This window comes from Orussus abietinus, unplaced genomic scaffold (assembly GCF_000612105.2).
Source record: "Orussus abietinus isolate OABI.00-Male unplaced genomic scaffold, Oabi_2.0 scaffold12, whole genome shotgun sequence".
In the NCBI taxonomy this organism is placed as follows: domain Eukaryota; kingdom Metazoa; phylum Arthropoda; class Insecta; order Hymenoptera; family Orussidae; genus Orussus; species Orussus abietinus.
In genome coordinates this window covers 315,168-342,986 of record NW_019395990.1, presented here as the reverse complement: position 1 = coordinate 342,986, position 27,819 = coordinate 315,168, and the positions used below count along the sequence as shown (strand labels likewise).

Sequence of the window (27,819 nt, the reverse complement as noted above, 5' to 3'; positions counted from 1 at the left end):
TTAGTCGGTTAAATGAAGACAAATCCGACACTCCGTTTGTAGAGATTCAAGTTGGCCACGGCTCTCCCGAGTTCGCGATCCACGAGGGCGACTTCGTAATCGCCTCGAGCACCGATAAGGAACGAGCAACTGGTACTCCCCTTACTTATTAATTGGCCAGCGAAAACATATCCCTGGGACTTCCCTGGAGACGCGAAGGCCTTTACGCGGATATGTTAAAAGTCCGTCACAAAACCGCGAGCGCCGATATATCAGTTCTGTCCTATCGACTAGTCGCGGCTCGGTGATCGATCAGCTCGTGTTTTAGGTATGGTGTTGGCTCCTTAAAATTCATAAAATCCTTATACATTTAATCCTTAATCCTAGCGGGTAATCGAAGACGTTCGTTAAGACGTAATTACGGTCCGCAACGTGGAAACGAAACGATCTCTCTCTCTGCCTCCTTATCTCTCTATGTACACTGTACAACGGTTATCGGACGAGCTAAAACCTCCCTTCGCGATAACTATTCTCGCGTATCAATCTCTCAATCTTCCGTTAATCGAACGAGCGTAATGATTATACTGTACAATGTGTAATCGACGATAGCGTCAGACACCTGCTACCTCTTTCCTAGATTGGAGGGATCACGTGGATAATTTTAATCATTTCACCCTATGCCGTGCCATCGTCGAAGGAACGAGTCTATTTATCTTTTAGCCATTATACGCCTTACGGTTGTAATTGTTCCGTTGAAAGGGTAGTGCTTGTGCGCGGTCACCTGTGCTTTTCCTTTGTCTTTTTTTTTTTTTCATTTTCACGTCAAGGGCATTTAAAAATGACATCCGAGGGGTCAATCGTTCATGGGACTTTTTTTTTTTTCCAAACCGAGCGAATCGAATCGTCTGAAACTTTACAACGTGATTACGAAAGGGCTATGAGGAAGGTCCTGAGGCCCGTGGCATTTAATTTTTTCTTTTATAAAAAAATTTCAAGGTACCTATAAACAAATTTTGTACAAATTTAAAATCAGTCAGGGCGTCGGGACCTTTGTTGTAGCCTTTGTAATCACGTTGTAAAGTTTCCGACGAATCGGTACGTCCAGTACGGAGAAAAGCTTAATAAAGGAGACTTTTACGTTACGCCACTTTCGCACCCCCTTAACGCGGCTTAACTCGAAAGTGAGAGAATATAAAAAGTTCATCGTGTCCGTTTAAGAGACGGCTATCGATTAAATACCCTCGGCCGGTTTAAGGTTTATAGAAATCCTCGCGACGAACGGCACCGCTACCCCCCTTGACTTCCGTTAATCCCTAGTTAATTAATTTATTAATAAACGGGCTCCCGCGTTAATTCCAAAATCGCTACACGACAAATAAGGAACTAGCGGTAGAATCGAGGAAGACAAAGTGACCTAATACGTTTCTCGATGACGCTTCGCGAGCCCCCTAGATTTTAACATTCCCTCTAATGAGCATTATATCGAGATTGAAGAACAAGCCTGCGTAACTTGGGCTTCTTTTTAATTCTTTTTTTCCCCCCCATTGAGCAATGTCAAAGCGACGCGATTGGAAGAGTCGCCGATCGTTTCCATTGATTCGGTGAAATGATATAAACGTATGGAGATATTCCGCGTCCAAGGGCATCTACGTTAAATTTCGAAGATATCTAACCTTTTGACCCCGTTAAAAAATATACATTTCCTACAGGTCGTGTCGATATTAATTCGGCACTGATAACACCTCCCTGGACGTTGGGCGAACTCAGCGCCACCGTTCGCGGATGGAGGAACGAAGAGGCAGGCATTTTACGAGCTAAGCGAAGATAAAATCGGGACAACCTCGAGAGATAACTAAAGGCAGGGTGTTAGCTAAGATTACACCGAGTTCTATGGGCGTCGTCGCAAGCGCTAGTTAAAATGGATAATTACCCGTAAGGGACGAAAACGTTGCGAACGCTGTGTTATAGCAAGACACCTCGCGTAAAAGATCGCGACGATTTCTCAAGACACGTCGTAGACTTTTGTACAGAGCACAGGTTTTGAGGATAAACGAGATTGCAGTCCGGTGCGGTTACAACGACGCGACTCCTTCGGAATGGTCGGTGTTGCGCGCCCTCAAAGTCGATTAAAAAAATAAATAAATAAATAAAGATAGAGATTTCCATTCCGAGAGCGTTCCTCGCTCCGTTTTGCGGTCGGACACGTCGAAAGTGTATGTGATACACTTCCGAGCTACGCCGATCTCTCGATGGATATCCGCGCCCGGTCGACCCCTAATCTCAGACCGTGGGGCGATCCCCGGATCCATGGGAAGGGAAAGCGACCCGACAAGAGACCACTCGCTTTCCCATATACTTAGGATCTAACGAAACTCGTTACGTACAAAGTTCTTTTCCTTTCCTTCCCTCTAAATACCGCGTAACGTTAGAAGAGGAGCTCGAAAGTACGGCCGTCCTCCGGTCGCTCGGAGCGACATCGGCTGCAGAGGCGGGAGAAGGCCTCCGGGAGTTTCTTCTAATCTCACGGAATTCCTTTTCTCCGTCAACGGTCGTCGAGTTCCGATTTTAAAGAGTTCGCCCCCGAGCGTCCTCCCGCCCCGAAGGAGGACCCTGAGAGTCCTTCGAGCTCCAGCCCGAGAAGAAACTAATCTCAGTGGTTGGCACGGCCGGTTAGCGAGTTCGAGGAGATGTCCGAGGCATCGTCCCTGATCCTCCTGGTGAGGGTACCCTCGTCGAGTTTCCCACTGTCCTCGTAGTCGCTCAGCTTCCTCGAGAGGGTCGCGCACAGGCCCTCCGAGGCGAGCGACCCGCAGCCCTCGAGCCTCCTGTGGTTCTCCAGGTTCTCGTTGCCGTTCCTCTCGGACCTCTCCGACCTCAGGGTATTGTTCAGGCTGCGGTCGAACCTCCTCAGGTCGCTCTGAATGCTCCTTAGGGTCTCGGCGTTGCTCTCGTACCTCCTGACCAGGCTCGACGACTCGTTCTCGTACCTCCGGCTTATCGAGTCCGGGTCGAGGCACTTGCGGAGCGAGTGGTCCTCGTAACCGCGATCCTCGATCCGCCTCGAGACGACGCCTCCGTCGTAGCAGTTCCCGGTGTCCGAGACTACCCGACGTTGGCCCAGGTTCTCAGACTCGTGTGCCAGTTTAGGATGACCCTCGAAGCCCGCCCGGGCTGCTAGGTGGAGGTAGTTGTCGTCGCCGATGGGCGCCTGCCTGTAATGCGGATATCGGTCACCAACGATCCTAGGAAAGTACTATGAAAAGACATATTCCGCTACGAGGAACTCACTTGCTGCCGTATTTGGTATCGCGAGCCAGCCTCCTGAAGTAGGCTCTGTGCTCGTGCTGCAACGCGAACGCGGCCTCCCTCAGGGCGTTTAAGGTCTTGAAGCAAGAGGGAACGTCCTCGATCGGGGAGCCTCCACTTGGCAGAACGCACATCTCGCTGGCACCATAAACCGCCTGGCACTCGCACGCGCTCATCAGGGTTTCCAGCCGCGACATGTTCGTGAAGATCAGCGAGTGGATCCTCTGTAAGTCTCGGTCTGGGTCCAGGACCATCCTTAGACCCGCCTCTATTCCTGGCGAGACCTCGCTGCACCCTGGTGCGACTTCGGCCCCCGCTCGACAGCTTGAACCGTCAATGTACGATATTATTTAAGTGCAAGATGTAACTTTAATCGGGTGGAAGATAAGTAGCTCGCTTACCACAGCCAGTGTCCGTTTATGTAGGCACTTGGATGATACTTTGCTAATCGGTTGCAATTCGTGTGGCAGATCTTCGTCAGGATGTCGATCCACTCTTTCTCCTCCACGCAGTTGCTGGCCTGCACGTATAACGCTCTCTGCGGCTGCACGATTTGGAACATGTTCTTCATCTTGAACGAGTCCTCGTGTAACCTTTCCACAGCCAAGATCTCCTCGAGCGGAATCTTGCACAAGGGTTCCTTCCCTAAAAAAAGAGATTACTGGATGTATCTCATCTTATAAAGTACCATGGAAAATTCATTTAAGTTGTAATCGACACGCACCTTTGGTTTTCGAGTACGTTAGGTCTTGCGTAGTCAGTCTGAAGTATCTCTGTTTGAAGTTCTTCCGCCCGAATCTTTTCCGACCCTGTGCTCTTTTTATCATAACTCTGTAAGAAGAAATTTTCTCGGTCAATGAGGCGCCTTGTTGTAGCTGGAATTGATAGTTGGACACTGATAACTGCATGTTCCGGACAGTACCAACCTCTTGCTTCGATCACCAGTGAGCGCAAAGAGAAAATATGTTCTATTAGAAAAAGACTGTTTATTAGCGGAGCAAATGTGTCTTTTATTTTAAAAAAATTTGGAGTGTACGATGAGTACTTCTATAAATTATTCTCATTAGATGGGTTATATTTCAGGAGATACGAAACACAAAAATTATTGTTAATATGATTAGTTCGATGTAAATTTTATTTCTACTTAGAACAATTGCTTACCCTTCCTTAAGCACTACCGGTTGTTCTTGCAAAGTAGTTGGACGTTGCTTCGTAGTCCCGCTACCACTGCTAGTCGATACAAGTTCCAAGAACTGCTTCACCGCTTGAATGTGCCTTTCGGTATAAAATTCTCTGCAACAGGAGAGAAGAAAATCGACCTTTAATATTTCAAGAAATTCTCACGACCTCTCTCGATTCGGAAAAATTTAATGATCACCTATATACACACTCCATGTACTCCTCTTTGCAAACACTACCGGCACCTCCTCGACAACTCACCAGATTCCCTAAACTTTGGATTGTCTTTGAAATTAACGTTAAAGTCCTGTTCGTCTGAGAGTCCTAAAAAGATTTCGACGTATAATATAATTAATCGACGTTACTTTTATAGAAACGTCAGTCGTAAAAGACGGTATGACGTCATTTTATACTTAACCTCAAACGTAAACTCACTATTTGTTCGGTGGTAATGTCAAACAGTCTTGGACCGAGTATTGCTGGTGCAAAGAACCGTAGAAATATGAACCCACTGATGACGGAGTATCGAACCTCCTTATTTTTTGGGAAGTGTGTCGCAGCGAGTTCTCGCAGGCACCAGAACATCTCACACATCAACGGAGGACATCTCACACCTGACGTGGTTATTGCTGTAAATACTCTTTCGACGTACTCCTAGAAGGCAGGAAGCAAACAACAAATGATCAATCGTTAAGTATCTCTGTCACTTTCTGCGTAAAAAGAAAAAAATCCCTAGAAAAGCCTACTTTCAGGTTCGTCAAGTTAGTCTGAATCGTGTTCGCATCTTTCACCCTAGTTGGGTCGATCTCGCAGGGCTTTTTGTCCAGAAAGACTTGCTCCATGGCAGGTCGCAGGGTACTGTGCAAGTAGTGAAGACCCGCCAATCGCATGCCCTCGTCCATCATTTTACTCACTAGCGTGTTGCCCCGAAAGATTGTCGTAGGATCCCTGCGAAACAAGACTTAATAACCGATCCGTGACGCAACGCGACCGAGCCCCGATGAAATAAACGCATAGTATAACTTACGTAAGCTTTGAAATTTCGTGACTGGCCAAAGCTCTCATTACGGATACCAGTTGTCCATGATGGACCAGCACTCTGACCAGAGGCTGCGCAGCCTCCATCTTGCTGGCGACAATCTCCCCCAAAATATAAACGGCCGACGACGTTATCGGCTGAATGTTAACGCTTTGCAGCAACAGACTGCGCAGCCTGTCATACATCTCCGAAGGGAAAACATTGTCAGCTGTATAATGTATCTTGAGGCGTAGCGAACCCAGACCTGGCAGTGTTCCTGGAGGTGTCGAATTGTTGGAAATCTTGCTGGGCCGGTGCTTCGGAGCTCTGGGTTGTAAAAAATACCTGAAACGATTAATCTGTTAAGTGGCTAGCCTGAACCGTTCCCGCGAAGGACGTTCATCGCTCTGTACATAGTGAACAAATAAGATAATGACAATTACCATGCCGTCGTGGTGCTGGTCGGTTGCTTCTGCAGTCCCCTGAGGGTAACGCGAACCTCGCCGAGGAATGCAGGATGTTCCCCCATTCCCGGAGAAGCATGCCAAAGACCAACGACCACCTCACCAATTTCCCCACCGTCGATGGAATAGTGAGTTACGTCTTTGTCCTTGGCCTCCGTCAGCTCGGGCTGCGTTAAAAGGATAGAAGACAATGTTTAAAATGGTCCACGGTACACTATTAATGAATTATTAATGAAATTAACGGATTAATGAAACCGAAGCCAGGTGACAAAATCAATTCACCTCGAACACGAACGTCTCGTTAAAGTACGGAGACACCGTCTTCTTCTTGACCTTTGTGCGCTTCGATATTTGTTTCCCATTACTATAGATGACGGTCACAGTCGCAAAGGGATCACAGCCACCGTTCTTAATGGTTAATTCACTACATTCTATGACCCTGAAAAAAGAACGAAGAAAAATATTAACGTACCGTAATCAGATACTACGAATAAAAATGTAGTAAGAGCAAAATTAAACGATACGATCCAAAAGCAGCACTCCCGTTTCGGTGCATGAATTTCATTCATTAACCAGCAGAGATATCGCCTCTATCAGGAGATCGCATTTTGTCAATGATACCATTAATACTTCTCCTCCGTTATCTATTTTTTTTTTCTCAGGGGACAAATGATTTGCCGGATAAAAATCTCGGCACTTGGAGTATCTGCAATTGCTTACTTCGGATAAACAGATCTCCCGATAAAAACAGATAGCGTTTACGCGATGCTTAGAAAGAGTTCGTTAAAAGCGCCTCTGACAAACGATATTCGGCAACAGGCCTATAAAGCGTCGTATAATTGTCATTAAAAAAATAAAAGAAAAATGTTAACCTACACTTGACTAAGATTTCCGGAAGAATCATCGCCCGGATAAGTTGGCATCCTCTTTCCTGGCAGAAACAAGGCTAATGGAAAGCCCTTGTGATTCATGAAAATAATTCTATCGCGCCCGTCGCGTGCATGGATTATTCATCCGCATAAGAAATTGATTACGAGAGTTTCCTTCCTGCGATTGTTGGCTTTCCTAGGCGCGACACGCCACCAAACAGGATGCCATTATTGCACCCAAGGCCAAGGAAATTGTCGACGACGACGAAGACGCAAAGTCAATTAGCCGTCTGGCGCTAAAATGCATTGATCCACTTTCCCTAATCCTTGCTAATCGGCAACCCGACCGAGAGATATTTTTCTCCTTTACTAGCTTGACGAATTTCAGGTTGACAAAGAAGCTCGTCGTCTACGGGTCCTAAATTTCTTGGGTACGATTGCCGTGCGATAGGTCACAAGGCCTTGCCTTCGCTCACTATTGATCTACTTTTCCGTTAATCAATAGCCTTAATCGATAAGGAGATCGATAAGCTGGGGCGATATCGGTAAGGACCTTGCAAATCGGCTAAAGAATCGAAGAAAAAAAAAATGTTCCCATGGGATGTAGCGGAGCCCCGATTAGACCTCGAGCTTGCGGTCTCTCCCTCGTTATCGCCGATAGGGAAAAAGTTACGACACCGACGGTCTGATAACCGCCTCCACCCGATTCCCTCACCTTACGGTCAATTTAGGTTGAGCATGACCGACTTGGGGCTGCAGGGCGAGCTCCAGGTGAGCCTTGCCCTGCACCTCGGAGTCGGCATCGACCGGTCGCAGAGGAAACCAGTGCTCCTTGTTGTGGTAGGTCGCGAGATCTTCCCTCTTTATCGCGACCTTCCCCAATATCTTGTCCTGCTTCAGGTGCCGATCCCGGTCGTAGACGTAGATCCCGAGGTACCGGAACTTCCTGGGCACCTCGAACTGAAACTCCTCCCCGAAGAATGGACTGCAACGAGTTTAACGAGTAAACATTAGTTCCATACACTTACCGGGGGGAAAAAAAAAAGAAAAAAAAAAAGCATTTGCGCTTTCAGCAAAGGACAGCATTGCTGATAAAGTTTCGCTCTTACTGTAGGAATAATCCCACCGATAGCAAAAGTGTTTCCAATCGTATCGAACGTAGAAATGACTACTCTTTCGATCCATTAAAAAATCTCCTTGCCAAATTAGCTAATGGATGTATAGCAACGGCTAATAAAATATTCTCGTTATTGCAAGTACGAGCGATATACAATTTGTCGTCGCCAGGAAATAATATTGCAATTATTAGAATTCTTGTTGCCGTGAGGTAATTAGTTTTTTTTTGGAGGGAGGTCAAGATAACAAAAACGTGCCTGAAGGAAAATCTCGCTGGCCCATTTTCGTTCCCACATTTGTTGAAGTCAAACCTCTCGTCATGCTCGGGAATACTTATTCTACGTGCGGTGGGGAAGTAATAGATCGTTTGGCGCTTACTTAAGAGTTCTTTCCATCGTGGTGGTGCGGAATATTTCCTCCTGGTCGAGGGAGAGCGCACAATAAACGTCCCTCGCACCGGGCGATCCATGACTTCGACTCTGAAGATTTTTGGCCTCCCCTGGAAGAAAAAAACAAAAACGAATCATTAACGACACATTCTCGGATTGAATTGACCTACTCGCGTAACCGTTCTTTTTACTTCTTCGAACGAAGCGTCCAATTTTCTACGCGGAAAACGCCAATAAAGTGAGCCCCGGCAATTTCCACACGAGCAGGAGAAGTTTCCCCTCGTCGTCCTTGCAGGAAAAAAGAAAAAGGAGAAGAAGAAGGAAAAAAAATCATTCGACGGTGTATTAATCGGCAAGTGGGTAGCCCGATGAAAAATCGAAAATTCTCTAACAATAGCCCTCCGACGTAATTCATGTAAATAATCGACAAAGACCCTGCTCATTCCGCCGGTTTTGTCGCCTCGTTAAAGGAGCCTTCGCGTCAATTAAACGACCTGAATGAAACCGAATCGCGGTGAGTCATCGATCCCCGATAACGATCGGTGCTTTGTTTACATGATCGCCGATCAATTCCGAACGCCTCCCTGGCGAAAACTAATCGTCGCCAGGCCTAATCATTAGGACTAATGACCATCGAACGGCTTTTATCCGAGGCCCTTAATCGCACACCTCCTGCCAACCTCAGCCAAATCCAGAAATCCGCTCTAACGTCCGGAATGGATTAATTATAATTAGAGAAATTGCTAACTGCGCAATTGCACTCGATTCCACGCTCCGAAACCTAGATCCTCCGTTTGGATACACGGGCCTAGATCTAGGTTTCCTCTCTGGTTTCGTGAAAATCATTTTCCATTGTGCGAAAGGATGGCACGTTTTCCACCGGCTAATTAATACGAGACGCTAACGCGAGGGACGAAACCAAGACTGGTTTTAAGCTTGATTTTCGCAATTTCATGACGCGTCGATTGAATGCGATTTCATTACGCTTCGATCTCCGCGATTTCACGATGTATCGATCTCCATGATTTCACGACGTATCGATCTTCATGATTTCACGACGCGTCGATTTTGCGAACCGTAACGTGACCCTCTTTGGAAAGACTCCTTCGTCAGCAAATACGAACTCGCCGTTTGCCCGACGGAGTCCCGTCGAGGAATCGGGGCGAGAAATCAAAGTTTCCTGAAAAACGAGGTGATCTTCGAAGCTTCGACCGAGGACTGCATATTTATAGAAACAATCGTCCGGGGAAGAAGGGAAACTTTATACGGGCTTGAGTGCTGTACCACGTGACAGGCCGTAACGCCATCTTGATATTTTTTCCAAACGGCAGACGGGAACGCGATAAACCGTTTCGTTCGATCGTGTAAATACCTCGGTCGATAAATGCTCCCGATTCGGATACACGAATCTCGAGGAGTACCGTCCGAGAATTGCGAACGAATAAACGCCAGGTTTCTTTATCTCGGGCGAATTGTACCACGTGACATTACGCGGAAACGCGGGAAATTTCAACAACCGTTTCTCGTAGATCTAATCCACGTGAGAGGGTCTCAGGAACAGATATTGCTTTGACACTAGATCGGTGATCTTTCGGCGCCTTCCCGATTGCCAATTGTACCTGGGTCTGTCGAAACATAATTTAAACATCCCTCCTGGTAAAGGGCCTCTTTCTCGAGGAGTACACATTGAAGCTGACCGTCCAAAAAACTTGACTTTTCCTACCCCGGGTCTACAATACCATCGTTCTGGTAATCCAAATCAGAGAGTCTAAAAGTAATCGTGGAAAGTCCGATCAAGCCGTACATTTCTCAAGAACGAACGAACCAAACCGAACTCATGGGAATTCTTGCGACGAATGACTCGAAATGAACCACTTCTATCCCACTACAAGATAAGAAATTAAACTCCCTGATCTCGTCGACCTCCTCCTTCGTCTCCAAGATCGCCTTCTCGAGGAGTTCCTTCGAAGGTCAATTTCGCTTCTTTCCATCGACGTCTCTTCCGAATGGTATCCGAGCACTGTACCATTCCTTTAAAATAGGTAAACGATGCCTATCCCACAGTAATAAAACTAATCCAAGTCTCCGATCTCACGACATCCTATAAGCTCCCTCGAAGACTAACGGCACGGACACCGATTCACCTTCCACCCTGGATGCACCACTGTGGAGTCGATCCCATATTACTCCTTAAGGATTTTCCTTCGTTGCTTTCATCCTTGATCCAAGGAGACGTTATCGACCCCCTTATTAAGTGGCACTCGAAGGAGCCCTGGAGGACCCCGAGACAATTCCTGAGGCAATTCCTGAGGCCCCGGGTGGTCGGGCTCGCAGGCGGTCGACGCGTGGGAGTGTCGGCGTTCCGCCCGGCAGGAAGCGACGACCCACGTACGGCCCGTCTTCGCGTCCCGGCCGACATCCAAATAAGCGAGCCCCTCTTACGACCACGAGGATCCCCGGGGTCACCGGGCCGACTCCTGCCCCTCGTCCTCCCTCGAGTTACCTCCGAGTCGCCGTCTAAATCCAGAAACCGAGAGGAATCCTCGAATCCCGGGAGGGCCTCGAAGAGAGCCTGTCGAAACCCAAGGTGGGAATCCACGGCCCGATTTCGGCCGTTCCTTGGGGGTCCGTCTCGACGCAGAGAGGTTAACCTCTCGCCCGTCGCGAACGGGCGCGGACGCAACGTTCGTACCCTCTAGGTGGGGAAAAAAACCACGCGGGTTAGTCTGTGCGTACCGATCTTGATCTTGAGCCTCTCCTCAACGCGGACTAGGCGCGTCTCCTCGGCCATGTTACCTCCATGACACTAGCGAGCGACTACGCGAACGGAACGCTGCTGCGGCGGCGGCGAGGCGGTCGTTCTGTGAATGGGCTCGCGGCCCAGGGCCGTGCGACCGGCCAATGAGAGGTGGCGCCGCGCCACGGGCGCCGCCATGACAGGAGGGGGACCAATCAGGGACGCGCCCGCCGAGCCCGGGGCCCCGGAACGGCACACCGGGACGCGCTGGACCTCGTCTTCGTCGCTGCTTTTTCCACGACTGGGACGAGAGAGCATGCCAACGCTTAAAACGGGCACTTAGTACAGGAATTAAGGTGATACGAAAGGGTCACTCTACATATATAAAACTGATACCCAAACTGAGTGCACCGAATCGTTTGAAACTTCGTCACGTGGTTATGAAGGTTCTAAGGAAGAACGCGATGCTTTATGAGATTTCATAAAAAATAAAAATAAAAAAAAATCTGTACCCATAGTTCCAGTTTGGGAGGAATAAATAATTTTTTTTTTTAAATTTCATCTGATATGACGCTTTATATGTGTAGAATGACTCTTTTGTATCACCTTGAGAGTAGGAATTAAGAGTAGGCATTGAAAATACGTTTTCCAGGTTTTCGGCTTTCCATCCACGTCGCTCTTATCCGCTAATCAAAGGCACCGGAGGTTTGACGAAAATAGGGATGACAGCGTGAGGCCTTCCACGAGAGTTGCCGGTGTACAAAGTGGAACGTTAAAAAGGCGAGAGGTAACAGAAAATATTTTTTACACCCTCGGAACCCGTGACCCGGCCGTTCCGGGAGTCCAGGAGTTCGAGCGAAATACAGGAAGGTGCATCATCGGCGCGCATATTTATGCCACCGAGTGCCATGACGAGTATCGAATGAAGCACCCGGTGTTTTTACCATTTCATTTGAATTGACAAAACGACCTCGATCACCTCGGTCATCGCCGACTGCCTCGGACCGGACACCGCCGGGAAAATTCTACAATCGACACACACCGTCGCTCTTAACATTTACATGAATGACTGCATACGGTGCAGTTAGGACTTGCAAATGAGGAATTTCGTATGGTCGCGGAGGCTTAATGAATTTACGCTGCAATCGGGTCAGCCTGTACTGCAAGCCTGGAGGAGACTGCGACGGAAAGTATTCACCCTGAAGAGCCTTGCATCGTATGAAATTGTTAAAGGAAAAAAAAAAGAAAAAAACAGAGAAAAAATGGAGCAACGAGACAAGACACTTCTTGGTATCCTCCGGCGTGATATTTCACGCCCGACCATCCAACCCGAGTTATCGTTCGCTGCCGTCGAATGCAAAATCCCGGTATGTCCCGAATAAACAGAGCACAGCTTGTAAACATTAACGGCGCTAATGGGAATTGTTAATATTAAATTACGAAGCTTTGTTCCGCGGGTGTCCCTCTCTCGGGGCAGGATTGCGTTTGAAGATTTCGTCCCGATGGTTCGCACTCGTACGTCGGTTCTACCCCACGCTCTCCTGTAAATCGGTGTAAGTAACCGCAGGTCGGTGTAAGTAGGTGTAAGTCGGTGTAAGTAGGTGTAAGTAGCGAGCCACTTCCTGATGGCGCAATAGCCCGCTTCCTCTCCTCTCCGGACTCTTCGCTCTCGGTTCGCTCAAAGTGTGCACTCGTGTGTACCCGTGTACAGGTCGAGCACGTTGCGGGAAGGAGAAGAAGAAAAAGGGAGATATGAAAGAAAGAGTTTCGCAAATTCCCCCGTTTCCTCGTTTCGATGAAACGTTTAGATTCTCGAAGCCTCCGGGAATTTTCGTTTCGTCGAATCTCTCGACGCGAGACCCGCTTTGGATTCGCCGTTTACCGCGGCAATTACCCTCGCTGCATTTTAGGGTGATACGGTAGGGTGATCGAGGTCTTTTTTTTCCTTTTCCTTTTATCTGGTTCCGCGAAATTCCCGGCTTTTATTACCGGCAGTCCTTACCGGATATGGGACGTTTCCTCCAAAGCGGGAGAGCGGCCGAGCGATCGTTTAGGAGGTTCACGAGGGTCTTAATTACGAGATACGAACTAAATTCCCGACTTCTGCTCATTTTCACTATTGGAGAATTCAATCTTTGACGGACAAATTTGCCAGGAAAGCAAACTCCTCGTTGACGAAACGAGGAAAAGTCAAATTAAATGGGGTCCTCCGGAGCTCTCCTTTTTTTCCAGGTACGCGATCAGCTGATCGAAATACCCGACTACGACATTCGGGTAAATGCACTGGACTGGCAGAGTTCACGTCGAGGGCTTCAATTGACACGCGCACAATTTTACGAGTGCTTGCGCGTAATTAGTTGCAACCGCGCCGCATGTTGCTGAAAGAGGAATGGAGAAAAAGAGGCATAAACGCGGGGAAGGGAGGGAGAGAAAGAGAGAGAAAAAAGCAAACACCGTCCTGTACTTGCCGTTCCCACGCAAGTTCCTACGGTCAAGTCCTTGACATGAATTTCGCTTGAAAATCACCGTTAAACGTGTCGCTTTGCAGTCGGACGCATCATATGCCGGCGCGTTTTTTCGATTAGCGAGACGTTGAAAAAAAAAGGAAAAAAAAAGAAAAGAAAAATCGTCTTCCGCTGAATAACGCTCTGTTTGACTCGTCGGACTTTTGGATGATTAATTTAAATTTCATATATTCTACGTCAGTTCGGAAGTGCTCTCGTAAGATTTAGGGGGAGCGTTTCCGGTCCCCAGATCCAAGAACTCCCCGAGCGATAATCTCGGCCGTTTTATCAGCGGAAACTGAGACTCCGGTAAATCCTTTCGTTTTTATCATACCCGTATCTCCTCTCCTTCGGCGTTTTTCTCATTGATATATCTGTCTCGGGGAGCCGGAACGAGATCTCTCCCTTCGCGACCGAGTCTCATCTTCTCGGTCAGAAAAATGCTATCGGAGAAATTCCCAGAGCTTAGAGAACCCCGAAATAGCTAAATAACGAGGGTGATCGATAATCGGCAGGCATTTCCGGACAGGAAGTACCGCCTAAGTACACTAATTCTTCCGTAGATTCCAATCGCCTTCTTGATGACCCGCAACCCGGATGTACTTAACGCGTCTCGAAGGATTTCCGTTTCTGCCCCCCTCCCCCTCATTTTTCCTCGCCCGAAATTAATAAGCGGAGTCCCTTGTCGATACAAAGAATTAATTTATGGGATTTCGGGTTTCTACCTAATGCAGGAAGTGACCACGATAATCCCACAGATCGCAATCGCCCAGACCTCGACCCACGATCGTCAACCGCCTCTAATTAGACTAGATCGGCGTACAGTTATGCATAGCCTAATCACGAGGAAACGAGCCGGATAACGGGCGCACTTCTATCGATCCGTCGATTGTCGATGCATAAATTACGTCCCCGGGATCTGCGATCGAAAGTCGGAAGTCCGAGTTAAGGTGACTACCCGTGTGACGATAAATCGTAGCGACTCGTGATCCGTGCCGTTAAGGTGCGATACGAAAGGGTCGTTCGATATACATAAAACCTGAAAATATTTATAAAGCCATAAGGAAGAAGATGGTACTCCTGAAATTTCGTACAAAAAAATATGTATTTTTGGCTCGAGTCCGAGATAAATAAAAAAGAAATGTTTCATTAAAAATGGAATTTCATGAGCACCACGTTCATCCTTGGGGTCCTCGAAATCACTTGTCGAAGTTTCAAATGAATCGCTGCACCAAGTTCGGGGAAAAGATTCAAATCTTTATATGGTGTGGAATGACCCTTTAATATCACCTTAATTCTTCCGTGCCATGCGGTCGTCGGTTTAATCTATATTCGGAATGTCTCGCTCCGATAAATCGTTACGTCGCGAGGCAACCGAATTTTTCCTCGGCCATCGAGCAAACACCCTCGTCCCAAATGTCGATCCCTCGTGCCCACCACTTTCTATTTCCGGAGTCAGTCCCAGGGAGCGCTTCGATCCCGCGAGATTTTCCCTCCTCCCCCCCGTTCGGATATTTGCGAGTACCGGGATTACGTGTCGATCGATCGCGAGGAGCCGCGCCATTGACCAGGTCCGTGTGGTAGTGGCCTCGGCTCGGCTCTGAATTGAGTGGCCGCGTCGCGTGAATGGGTCTCGGCTAAAGGGAAAAACTATCAATGAACCCGTGCGGTAGTGGCGGCCGCGTACGACAGTGCTCGCGCATGCGCGCCGCCCAGCGTACGTGGCACGTGACCGCGCGCCGCCATGCACATGTGCGCGCGACGCGGCTAGCGAGGGGCGCACTCGCGAGCGGGACGTCGTAGCGCGCGCACCTATCACCGTGCGCGCGCATGCATCCCGGCGGAACACGTTGCAAAGCTTGGCAATAAAATACTAAGCATGGCAATAAATGGCAAAGTATGACAATAAAATGCGAAGTATGGCAATAAACGACCAAACCACGATCTCGAAAAGGTACCTGCAAGCCCTTCCGGCTGGTAGCATTGCACAGTTACGCCTGTGGGAGACCGGAAGCAGAGGAGGGGCTTTTACAAAATCCCATTCAGGGGACAAATTAACGAAGGACCCGGCGTCATGGCTGCATCATAATGAACTTCCGTCGTTATTGTCGAGTTTAATTCAATCGTGACGCTAATCCTTCCGGAGGCTCGGACTTTTCGAAATCTCTCCCAGGATGTAGAAGCGGAGTGGGATGTTCGGGAGGGCCGGGAATTATTTGGGGAAGAAATGGGTTTTTTTTACAGGACCTCTTTGGATTGTTCCAGGCGGTGTCGATTTTCGCCCGCAGCGATTGGAAATCCGGACGAGTGCGTTAATTGGCCCCGACGGCTTTCCCAGCTGAGAAAAACAATGGATGAGAACATTGTCCTACTTACGCAATTCCGAGAGGCACATTGTACAATTATCGCTTTGTCTTACTTACCCGCGAGCGTACGCACGCTCCATAATGCCTTTCACGTTCTTCGGAGTTTCTCCGTTTTGTAACCTCCGTTCCTTAGTTCCTATTAAGGGTTGACAATGCTCCGGGAAGTTCGGCTCGAAACTTTTCCTACTTCCAGGAAGAATGTTAATCTTGCGGTAGAGACGCGTTGGATGGAAAGAAAATCACTGGTGGGAGCGAAGTCCTTTTTTTATTAGAATAAACCGCTCGATCTCGATAACGAACAATGGAAGACGATCGAATCTAGAAACTCGGCGGAGCGCAGCGACGACCTGTAAAATTTATTTCGAGGGAAACGATTATTTTCTACGAGCTGCCTTTCTTGGTAATAGACCGTAAAATGGTTTAACGTGGTCAAACTCTACCTTATTTGTAATAATCCGGTTTGTTGCAGCTCTAATGCACTTTCGGCTTGAGACAATAGACGCCGCTCGAACAGGAAGGTGGGTCGTACAATAATAGTACGCGTGGGTTGTATTAATTATAGCATTAATAATTACATGTGCACGCAACGGGTACGTACGACGTTACTTGGCGAGCAACTCTGCAGCCTTTCTTCGCACAAAACTTGGGAAACGTACGCTCAATTACTGTTATGCTCTTACATGGTGTTATTGCAGCGTGCACGAGACACTTTTTATAGATTTTCCCGTAAGGCTTCATTCTCACGACTTAGTAACGATTGCGGAGAAAAAAGTACCATGTAATTAGTACGTCTCACTCGTACTTGTTTCGCCTTCTAACAGTTTCCCTACTATGATATGCTCACATGTATGTTAAAATAATTAATATTCTCTAAACAATGTGTAATATGCTTCTATTTATCTTGTATAAAACAGAATAATGATAAATGTAAAGAATTGAACTTCATCGTAACATATATCTGGACATCTACTAATGTCTAAATAAATTGATTAAGGATTATTATACACTTTCGTGTTGTTAAATCACAACTTTTCATTATAGTGTTCAACTAACTGATTAAAACATCACATATTTTGTTTCTAACATCTTACAAGTGCAGAAATATGACGGACAAATTGATAAGTATCGTTCATTTTGTAAATGCATTCACGGACATGTTTTTAATCAAGTTGTTTTCATTAACTTCGCCGATGCTTCTTGATTATCTGGAAGAAGAATTTCCAATATTTCAGCTCATATGCACGAAAACACACGTTTTATCACAATAGAATTCTTAATGTTATCATAATCTTAACGAAGGCCCACATTTCTGCCTGTGTGGACGTAGGACCAGAAGCGAACTCGGTTATTTTTGGATTTGTATCTATTTGTATACAGGCAACTTGCATTTTCGAGGTAGGTGAAATAAAAACGTTTTCTAGTTTGAACTTTGTGTTTAAGTATGTGGAAATTTCACCCAAAACGTCTTGCCAATTCATTTTAGGTGTGCTTTTAAGGTGATAATCCAAACACTTAATCAGTTTATTATAATTGTTCACCTCAATGGTATCTTTCAATACTTTATGATAATCTTTTACTGCATGTACTCTTTTCTTTACCAGAATTGGTAATTTTGAGAGTTCTGGATAACGGTCCATTGCCATCCCAGCGGAAGCATTCGTGGAGTGTTTAGATTCATAAAGTGTCAGATTCTTAATGGCCATGCCAATACCTTCAAGATCACGCTTTAGCCCCTTTTCACTCTTTTTAGGGGAATCAAATCTTAATGTGCTGTCGGTACGAGCTAGGGTTTCGATTACTTTCTTTGCTGCATTATGTTTAGCAATTTTCTTTGTTCTGCCTGAACCTTCTTCTTCAACTTTTGATACCTTACAAGACATGGTAAATTGTGCATCATGAGACTGTCCTATTATGTTCTTGACATCATAGACAGGATTAGGCATTTTTCGTACTGAGCAGTATTCCTGTAAAAACAGAATCACTTATGTAATAAAAAAAGATGCCTTGAAATAACTCTTGTTTATTATAATACTGATTTGAAATAAATGAATAAATAAATATATGTACATTTAATTGTAGCTAGAATTGAGCTCTTTTTATAAAAACATTAAGCAAACTGAAATGAGGATATAAAAAGCATAATTTAGTAATTTCACCCTGAAAAGATTTTAACAAAGAATGTTTGATGACGTACTTGTAATTTACCAACATGGTTGACAGTGTTACCATCCAACACGAACGATGTAGAAGTGACGTTTGCAGAGTGAACGGCATCGCTCTTCACTGAAGGAAGAAAAGAAGAATCCAACTTGCCAGCTTTGTCTAGTAAATCCAACATTTCTTTGGCAGCTTTTTGCTTAGCTTCCTTTTTATTCGTGGCAGTTCCTTCGGCAGACAATTGCTCGCATTTTACTCTTATCGTAAACGAGTTAACATGTGTTCCAGAAGTTTCACTGATGACATCGTAAACCGGTAATACATTTCTCTTTGTCATTACCTCTTGCAGAATCATTATCGGCGTCTTGCTCATGTTCTGTAAATGTAAAAGAACTAATAGCTTCCAACTTCAGTACTCAATTCTATTCGTTACTACCTTGTGTGTATTGTCCGACGTAGAATGATGAACAAATTGAATAAACAATCGGCGGGATAACCATAAAAGGCTGACGTAACCGGATGTAACAGAAACCAAATCAATGTAATCAAATTTAACGGTATCACAAGCCTTATCAAAAGAAATATCTTGAAATTTAGTGAAGCTAGTAGAGAACGACTCATGAGAGAACTTTTCGTCATTGAGTTTGTGCTGCACCCTCGAGGCACTATTGCAACTCAAAATTCTAGGTTCGCGTCCTGACTAACGTTCAAAAATCAGTAGACATTATCGTATACATTGATAATATTCGCCCAAATTAATTACACTCACTGAAAAATTAATAGAGAAACTAATAAAATTAAGAAACGTAAACAAATGAGTATATTTATTAAAAATGAAGCTACTGTAGCAGTAGCGCCTAAAAAGTAGTTTTATTCTATCTGGCTTTCTGTTTTTTCTACGTTCAATTTTGTCCCCGTTATGAAATAGCAGAAATAGCAATAGGCGGGAATTTGGGTAATCGGTAGACATGTTTTGTTAATTTAAATTCAGGCCCCACCAATTTCTGACAATTCTTGCTTTTGTAAGGTCATGTAATTTTGATTTATTGCGAACTGTCACATTCGGGATTTATTGCGAACTGTCACGTTCGGGATAAGATTGTTGGTTTTTACAGGATGTGAAAACGAGTTCATCAAAGTATGTGACTTTTATGAATGTCACATTAAAAATGTCCATTTCGGTGTTAGATAAAAATACAGCCAGCCTTCTGACAACTACTCAAATTGTAACTTCTGTGTATGCAGTTGTTAAAGAGCTGTTTGAAAATGCTCTCGATGCTGGTGCAAAATGTATAGAAATCAGTCTTGTAAGTACTTGATGCGTACTTTACGAGTTTTGCTCTGGTTATTTTATTTGTATGAACGCGTTCAAAATATTTTCATCTGCGTAATTTTTGTTTGGAATGTTCATTTGTTAAGGTGGACAATGGTGTAACGAGCATTGAAGTAAAAGACGATGGACATGGCATTTCAATGGAAAATGCATTACGTATGGCACTTCCTTCGACTACTTCAAAGATCTCCAGTTTTACAGATTTAGGTTTTTATGCATTCACACTTATGTACAATGTTTATTATGATTATTTAATTTTTAATGGAGTAAGTACTTTTAACAATCGATAAAAAATCAAATTACAGAATCCTTAAAAACTTATGGTTTTCGGGGCGAAGCACTTAATGCGTTATGCCAAGCTGCTGATGTTAATGTGAGTACGAAAACAAAGGATGATGAAGCAGCAACATTGTATACTTTTGACCATCTTGGAAATGTAGTTAATACATGTTTTGTACATCGGTCTACTGGTGAGTAGCCAGAATTGCGGCAACTTTTTTGAGCGTGGCGGAGTTGTGATATATGTTAATTGAATCCAATTTTTAATGATAAATTTATGATAATATGGAATTTTTTCATGGATTGATATTTTTGTTTAGGTACAACTGTCACAGTAAATCGGTTGTTCAAAGATTTACCTGTAAGAAGACAGATAGCCAATGATAAACAAACTATCAGTCGAGAAATTAAACGGTTAGATTATTTATTAAAATGTTTTGCCGTTTGTCACCCTAGTCTCAGGATAATGTTTAGGGTAAATGATAATGTCACGTGGATGAAGCATGCAGTTAACACAACTAAAGAAGCATTAGCCTTTGTGATAGGAAAGAAAATTGTTTCAAATTTGGATTGGATTGAAAATAAGAGTGATCAGGTATATAAGTATTAGTTGGTTGTATGAAGTTAAAGTTGGGTACATAAACATTTTAAAGGTTCTTTCATTTTTCATTTGGTTAATTACATTAACAGGTTCAATTGCAACTGATGGTACCTAAAAAACAAGAAGTGGAAAGTTTGGAAATATGTTTTTCAGGACAGCCAATGATTTCTGTAAATAATAGACCCGTCAGCTATAAAGTATTTGAAAAGGTATGTGGATTATGTCTGTATTCATTTTTTCAACCATGATAAAACCTTGGTGCTAATTCATACCCCTTTGGTCGCAGGTTATGAACGAAAGAATATCGCAATATTTTGAAAACTTACTTAAAGAAAGAACTCGTATTAGGGAAATTTTATTTTACTTAAATATTCATGTTCCTGCATCAGATTTGGACATCAATTTGGAGCCCAACAAAACCCGAGTTTTTCTTAAAAATGAGGTAAGTTTCTTAACATCAAGAACTCCTTAAAATTTGCAACTAGGAATAATCGTGCATTGGGAATTATTTTTACAGCAGGTTATTTTGCAGAAGTTAAAGGAAATTTTAACAGAGTACTATGAGATACACGAGGAACAAAAGTCATCAACCGATACAACTTGCAATTCATCTAATGGTTATTTAGACGATACTGTATATGAGAACGAGACGGAAGACGAAATCGGCGTGCAGTGTAAAAAACGAAAAATAGAATCTGAGGAATTGGAACACCAAGTTTCCCTATATCGAAAAAGTGAACGCGTGAAACGTGTCTCTCATGAGCTAACTAATGCTCACAGACGACATAGTACCGATAACAAAGAAAGAAATTTTGCCAAGAGTAGCAATGACTCCGCAATTCTTCAAACTGAAAAGGACAATCGCGTTCTTACCGAATCAATGAAGAATTATTTGAAGATAGCTGATCGGCCCTGTAATCCGAATGACAAGTCAAATTTGACGTCAGACATTTCGACTATTTGTGATACCGATTCAACTGATACCGATGAACAACATTTCATCCATCCAACACCTGAAGAATTGAGGTATGATATTAGTTCTTGTGGAATAGTTTCAGCCTTTGAATGTTCGATCAATACTTGTGAAGTTTCTTTTCATTGTTATTTAGTCTTTCCCGTAATTAGAAAAATATAATTGGGCTATCTGACTATCGTTACAGCATGGACTTGGTAAATGACGAGTGGCCAGAACTTGCTCAAAATGTAACGGAAGCAGATCAGGTCCTTCACAGTCAATCTACAAGCTCGCAAGTCGATTCTGAGATTAGTGATAAAGAAAATCTCGTATGTGATGCCTCTACAAATTTTCATCACAAGGATAATGAGTTGTCCATCTTTGATCCGGAAGCAACTATCGAGAAGTTCAAGGGACGTGATAATTTTGATGAGCTCTGGAGTAAAGGGCAGATCCCTGGCTTAATAGTACGTTCTTCGTTCCATTCCTTATTCCCTTTCTCGAATTTATAAGGAAACGCGTTTTAATACTTTCATATTTCTTCTTTATAAGATGTATTTTTACTTGCTTTCTTATTCAGGGTGGTACAGCTGTACAGATACTTGGAACCACGAAAGCCAGTGCGATTTCTAACGAGCAGAATGTCCATGATCGCTCGTCAAATGAGGGAAATGATAAATGCAAAGGATTTCATAGGTTTGCCAAGGAAACTAGAGTGCAGAGTAAGTTACTTTATTTATCATTTTCGGGGGTCGGTGCTCAATATAAATAATTTAAAATAGAAAAGTGAGGGGAATGTTTAAATGCATGGTGGTGTACACCCTGGTGTACTTCGCAGTTTAGTAAAATAATGACTTGATTTAGTTATGAAAGAGAATCCTGGACTCTCAGCAGCCGAGGTTGCGAAGATGTTAGCTGCTAAGTGGAAAGCGATATCATCAGAAGAGCGTGGTTACTACAGAGATTCCGTAGTAAAAGAAAATGAACGGTTGGACACTTCACGAAAGTCCCAAAAGAAATCGGAGGCTTCGAAGACCAAGAATACGTTGTTGAAGATTTTTGAAAAGATGAAAAAGGAAAAGCCAGTGTTAGAAAAGGAAGGCTACCTTAAAAGGACCACCGTGCTTTGGACAATCGATATAAGTAGATTAAAAGAAAAGGCGTCCAAACCGTGAGTCGTTGTTTTACTTTTTTTCTTACGTCGTATTGAAAAATTTGGAAAGTGAAGCAATGGGCTGATATTAGTTTATAATTTGATATTGGAGTTTTTAATATTACAGAATGTCCAAGCAGCCCTATACGGTAATTGGCCCTTTAAATTCAAAAATATGGTTGATACGAGCAGGTTCACAGATTTGGGCTACTGATGTAGAGCTCCTTTATAAAAGGCTTAATCCTGGAGAACCCTCTCCTGATGAGGTGAGTCTTAGTGTCGGGAGTTATTTTATTCACAGAAGTTATTCATGGAATAATTTTTGCTTTGCTTTAATGCCTTAGACTATCAACATCGAAACGCTCGATCAACTTCTAACGAAGTGGCTGGTCGGATCGGATGACGACGCATCGTTCTTGCATCCGGTGTATCATCTGACGAAGAAAGAAAAATCTTAATGTTTTCGTCTTCCATTGTCTCCTGTATTTTACTGACAAATAATTGTACAAAGAGGAAATAGTTGTAAACTAGATAATTATATTTTAATTTTATGATAATATGTATCACATTTCTTGTCATTTCATGCGAGTTCATACAGAAATATTACATTCCTCTTCGGTAGAACCAAATTTATTTCATTGTTGATATAAATGAGGGAAAAGAATCTGATTAAAAAATAATCATTTAGAAAAGTTCCTTTATTGTATTTGTAGGGTGTTAAATTTAACTGTAAATATTTACAAAATGCATTGCAAGATCTAGTTGATCCAATGACTTAACTTCGGGGCGACACAGTAAAGTCAAATAATATTATTGAAATGTTATGATTTCTCTATGAAGTACCGAAATGCACTTTTAATAGTTAACAATGTGTACAGTCATTTTAATGTAGTGGAATCACCCTAAGACATGACCTCGACCCCAGTTATGTCCACCCATCATATTTCTAGGAACTTGCGCCGGACGCGTTCCTGGTCTTTGAATAGGAGCGCTTCCAAATCCTCTGACTCCGGTCCTTTCCAGTGGGAAATAGTATTCAAGAATTTTTGGAGTGCTCAATAAATCCAGACCACCAAATTCTTGAGGGTACTTGAACTTCAGGAAGAAATATAAATGTCCAACTAAAATACCAATTAGTTCTAGCATTCCACCTCCCGAAATGATGAGATTAAATCCGAAAAGTACCCATGGCAAGTACACGGCTTTAAATTGGGTTCCTACGAGAAATAATAAGACATTTGTGATAAATTTTTCATACGGTTGCCATAAAAAGGAAGTTAACGATAGCTTACCAAGCCAGAAGTTCACCACAATTTCTGGGTTCAATTGGCACCAAACGTAGAGAACGCTTAAAACCATAGGATCCATAAGTAAATGGAAGTCTGCAAAAAGTCCTATCACGACGCAGCATATCCAGTTGAATAATAACATGAAGCAATAGTCAGCTGGCCTTCCATCGAATACTCCTCGTTCGAGCCTCAACGAATAATTGTAGAGGAAGTAGCAATTGATCAAAAAATGGAACCCCGTGGCGCGATTGAGGGGATAAAAGAATAAACTAGTGACGGGTCTCCAGATTTCAAAATTATGTATAAAGCGGTCGCGCAGGAGGATCATGGTAATTGAATCCACGAAACCGCATCTTCCTAGTAAGGTCAGTCCCGCCGTTAAGAGTAACCAATATCTCGTAAATATTGGAACAGAATTCAACCAATTCCCCAACTCCGACATTTTTCCACCATTCGCTGCGCTTTCTACTTCTTAATTCACTGGTCAATTTTTAAACCGCTCTACGGTTGCGAGTTAACTTTTACCAAATTCTACTCGGAAACGTTCACAAACGTTCATCCAACGTGACCCAACGTGATGACGATGACAATTAATGACAACCAACCATGCGAATGCACGATTCTCCAGCGCAGTCCAGTGATCCAGTGAGGCACAGGGCAGAGATGAGTTGGAAGATTGCTCATTGGTAGGGTCTCGAGACCGCGTTCTGTGCTGCCCTCGGTGGAGAATGCGGGCGGCTCGCGCACTTGCCATCTGGTGTCCCCAGTGGCGGCCGAATTCAGGGATCCTGCTCACAATATTTTATCACGGTGGCTTCTCCATTTTCCAACGGACAGCCATCCATTTTTTAGCCACGTTATCCCTCCTATTTTATTGTATTTCATTTTATCAGGATTGACGGGTAAGAGATGGCGAATAATCATTTCGATTATATTTTGTCCAGTCTGCGTTTAAATGGATTTTTCCATACTTAGTGATATGAAAAATACCTGTTCAGTAAATTTAACGAGATCGATGCACCATTAATATTCTTGACTTTTAGTAACTTATCCGCTGTCTAATCTCAGACTTCCTGGACATTTTTTCAAGGTTTAGGTGGACTGACGTAAATATTTGATGTATTAACAATTGCCACTGAAATGTATGAACAACTAAGCAGGGAATGGTTGTCTTCGGTTGTATAGATTTTCGAGGGTATATTTTCATATATTCATTTTTTGGGTTTACTATATTTTCCGGAGAGTATGCGCATGCGCGTATATCGATGTCCTTCGTTTTTTCGGTACTAAAGCTAAGAGCGTTCGAGTGGGGAATTCTTTCCAAGTATATGTTCCCGTTTTTCTTAAGAATTTCCTAAACGTTGCCGTGAACTACCGGGTGGTATTAACAATAACCGAACACCCGATGGTCCAAGTACAGCGCGAACGCGATTTCAGTAACCATCAGTATGCAAAGGAAGTAGCCCACTTCCCTCGTCTCGGCAAGAATATTGTCGCGCGAGGTACGAGAGCACCTCGTAGGATAGCATCGGGGCGCGGTCGTTAAAGCCGGCGTTAACTCCGCGATAACTTAAGTGAGAATATCGGCAAGTACGGCCGTCAACACGAATCGCGTGTTCTTAATAAATTAATTATTCTCCATATGAGTAACCCTATATCTCTGGGAAGTTGGCCACCAGCGTCACTAGCGACACTTGCGGTAAAACCCGACACTTAAACTTTCACAAAAGTCCGTCATAACACCGTCTAGAAAATAGACGATAATTACGAAAGATGTATTAACCAACGAGACCCATATTATTAAACATTTTACAAATATAATAAATAAAAGAGACGAGACCGGTAACCCAAGCCGTGGGTTTTTACCACACCGGTACCACATCTGACTGGTATTTTAATCGCCGCCATATTGGAAGAGCGAGTTGCATCATTTTTCCGCAAGGGTCGCTAGTATTAGTAGCTAAAGGAAATACAGGGTCATCATTTTCTGGAAAGAACCCGTGGAAGTTTCTTACGGTATTTCATCCTCTCTCTGCGCAATTGCACGTGCATTTGCATGCTTGCGTAATCGGGGTTTCATTGAGCGTATTTTCCGCAGGGGCGAAGGGATGGAACCGGCGCGGTGGAGCCGAAACCAACGGAAGTGCTCGCGAATGAGACCCACTGGCTCATTCTATTATGTCGGGGGACATGGCCTGGATACATGGGGTGTATTTCGCGGCTCTTCCCAAATTAACGAACAACCGGTCATAATTACGGACCCGTGGGTAAGATAGAGGGGCAATAGTTAGTGATAATTGCAGCGACGCATAATTCCCGCGTAACGCGAGAAGGGTGGGAACGCACCCCGCGGATTCGATGCGTCCCGATCGAAGAACTCGTTCCACCGAGGACATCCCCCGAAATTGAAATGCAGATAATCATTCCCACTGTGGGTTTCCTCTGATAAGAGTTTCCCAGATATAAAACGACGTTCCATTAGTAAAATAAAAAAAATAGTAATTAATAATTGGTAGCGACGCATAATAAATTGAAATACAGATAATTGTCCACACGTTTTTGTTCTTTTTTTTTCTTTTTTCAACAAGGGTATCTCAGATATAAAATGACGTTCCATCGGCTCCAGCGAGCCGAGGTGAACAACGAGGCCCCTCTCGGGAATTAATTAACGCCACCTAATAATCTTGCTCCGGTGATAACCAATCAGCGCGGACCACCGCACCGCGCTATAGGTATAACGGCCGCGCATAAAAGCATAAAAGCATAACCACCCCCTCTGCACCTGGTGACGCGTTAAAGTCCCCGACGAGAGCTCGACCGGCCTCGAAAATCAATTTAAACGGTACGATATACATATTAAACGGGCGTTAAATCGCGGCAATGTCGTTAATTGTACCGCCTCTTCGGTATTTAATTCCGGAGTGGGGACTTTATTCCGCCGGTTGGCGCACGTCATTCCGGACAAGTGAGGCCGCCGGGAAGTAGGAAGTCGCAGAATTCCGCGGGCAGAATTCGCGCGGGTGGCGATCGACCCCCCGCGAACCCGCGTGGCCGTAAATTCCCAGGCGGATCGCGCCGGTGGGCGGTAATGGCGGCGTCATTAGTAAACTATTATGCAGGAAGCTATTATCACGGGGCATTACGAACGCGTTTACCGTAGGTACGCACCCGTGGTGGGGAGGGGCGCAATCGTTGCCGTTCCCGGTTGCGACCGCGTAATTCGAGGATTACGCCCCAGCCCGCGAGGACCCCCCGCGAACAATGGGCGCACACGCGTAGGGTGGCGGCCACGCGCGCACAATCAGCCGCGTGATCCTGGAGGATCTTCGAGAATTCCCCTACCGAAACCCGGCCGCGCGATCGAGCTTACGTCCTAAGCTCTCCGAGTAATGCGATATGATCCTTCGGGATTAACTTCCCGGGAAATTGGCGCGGGGCATCGTTTGTCCCAGGACACCTCGACGTGGGTCAAGACAAGACCCGGGCGGCGGAACCGGACGTGCGTTTCGCAGACGGTTTTTTGACCATCCTCGATTTAGAATTCTCGATCGAAATTCGGTAGCGAAGCTTGAGTCGATTTGGAGTCCCCAAAAATCGGGAACTACGTAGAAAAGCGCCGTATAATTAAAAAGATAGAAAATCGGGAAAGGCATTTTTGGTCCTTCGGGAACCAGGAAGTCGTCTTCATCGGTGTAGTACTCTCTCTCTCTCGGCATTTCGGCCATCTCGCTCGTCACTCCCGAGTGTCCTGATTAAAGGACGACTCGCGCGCATCGCAAATAGAGGCACCGGCTGTCGTTGATGATTGTTAATGTGCTCCACCGGGGGGCCGTTCGCCCTGGGAGAGGCAATAAAGCACAATTATCATTTATATTACCTAAGAATAGCCCACTTTGCGCGGAGATACCATGAATATTAAACGAGGAGCTCCTCGGCTCGGCGAGACGGCTCGGTGTCGAGTATCCGCTCGATGGATGATCAATAATTATCCCAGAACTTGGATTCGGCCGTATGGATTTTCTCCTAAGGGAAGTGGATAGCCCGGGGAGAGATAGAGGGATGCCATATCGTGAAATTTCCGCTTCCAGCCCTCGATCGCTCCGTTAATAATTAATTACCTCGTTT

General features: G+C 44.6%; 4 protein-coding genes across 7 annotated transcripts; 1 reads left to right on the top strand and 3 right to left on the bottom strand.

The window, feature by feature from the left end:
- Positions 1-1,516: 1,516 nt before the first annotated feature.
- Positions 1,517-11,134, bottom strand: LOC105698817 (GTPase-activating protein). Of its 2 annotated transcripts, none has more exons than XM_012423398.2 (14): positions 11,057-11,134; positions 8,310-8,430; positions 7,531-7,800; positions 6,229-6,385; positions 5,926-6,113; positions 5,492-5,827; positions 5,211-5,412; positions 4,900-5,118; positions 4,664-4,788; positions 4,447-4,578; positions 4,010-4,116; positions 3,687-3,930; positions 3,268-3,609; positions 1,517-3,191 (listed from the first exon to the last, which is right to left on the bottom strand). In XM_012423398.2, the coding sequence occupies exons 1-14, from the start codon at positions 11,109-11,111 to the stop codon at positions 2,630-2,632; spliced, it is 3,060 nt and encodes a 1,019-aa protein (XP_012278821.1). In that variant the 5' UTR covers positions 11,112-11,134; the 3' UTR covers positions 1,517-2,629. The 2 variants fall into 2 exon arrangements, with proteins under 2 accessions (XP_012278821.1, XP_012278822.1); XM_012423399.2 differs by lacking the exon at positions 11,057-11,134 and adding an exon at positions 9,445-9,522.
- A 5,039-nt stretch (positions 11,135-16,173) lies between these two features.
- LOC105698849 (RISC-loading complex subunit tarbp2) lies at positions 16,174-18,680 on the bottom strand. The gene is made up of 4 exons (XM_012423450.1): positions 18,521-18,680; positions 18,122-18,460; positions 17,639-17,891; positions 16,174-17,132 (listed from the first exon to the last, which is right to left on the bottom strand). The coding sequence occupies exons 2-4, from the start codon at positions 18,455-18,457 to the stop codon at positions 17,092-17,094; spliced, it is 630 nt and encodes a 209-aa protein (XP_012278873.1). The 5' UTR covers positions 18,458-18,460; positions 18,521-18,680; the 3' UTR covers positions 16,174-17,091.
- LOC105698846 (PMS1 protein homolog 1) lies at positions 18,313-22,968 on the top strand. 3 transcript variants are annotated; one of them, XM_012423448.1, is made up of 13 exons: positions 18,313-18,399; positions 19,200-19,391; positions 19,504-19,624; positions 19,723-19,887; positions 20,017-20,291; positions 20,387-20,506; positions 20,584-20,739; positions 20,830-21,323; positions 21,458-21,719; positions 21,833-21,974; positions 22,117-22,423; positions 22,533-22,671; positions 22,750-22,968. In XM_012423448.1, exons 2-13 carry the CDS (start codon positions 19,236-19,238, stop codon positions 22,861-22,863), a joined length of 2,451 nt encoding a protein of 816 aa, XP_012278871.1. In that variant the 5' UTR covers positions 18,313-18,399; positions 19,200-19,235; the 3' UTR covers positions 22,864-22,968. The 3 variants fall into 3 exon arrangements, with proteins under 3 accessions (XP_012278871.1, XP_012278869.1, XP_012278870.1); XM_012423446.1 differs by having other exon boundaries at positions 20,815-21,323; XM_012423447.1 differs by lacking the exon at positions 18,313-18,399 and adding an exon at positions 19,066-19,106 and having other exon boundaries at positions 20,815-21,323.
- Positions 22,969-23,085: 117 nt separating this feature from the next.
- LOC105698847 (derlin-1) lies at positions 23,086-24,336 on the bottom strand. Its single transcript, XM_012423449.1, has 2 exons — positions 23,698-24,336; positions 23,086-23,622 (listed from the first exon to the last, which is right to left on the bottom strand). Exons 1-2 carry the CDS (start codon positions 24,134-24,136, stop codon positions 23,303-23,305), a joined length of 759 nt encoding a protein of 252 aa, XP_012278872.1. The 5' UTR covers positions 24,137-24,336; the 3' UTR covers positions 23,086-23,302.
- Between the last annotated feature and the right edge of the window lie 3,483 nt (positions 24,337-27,819).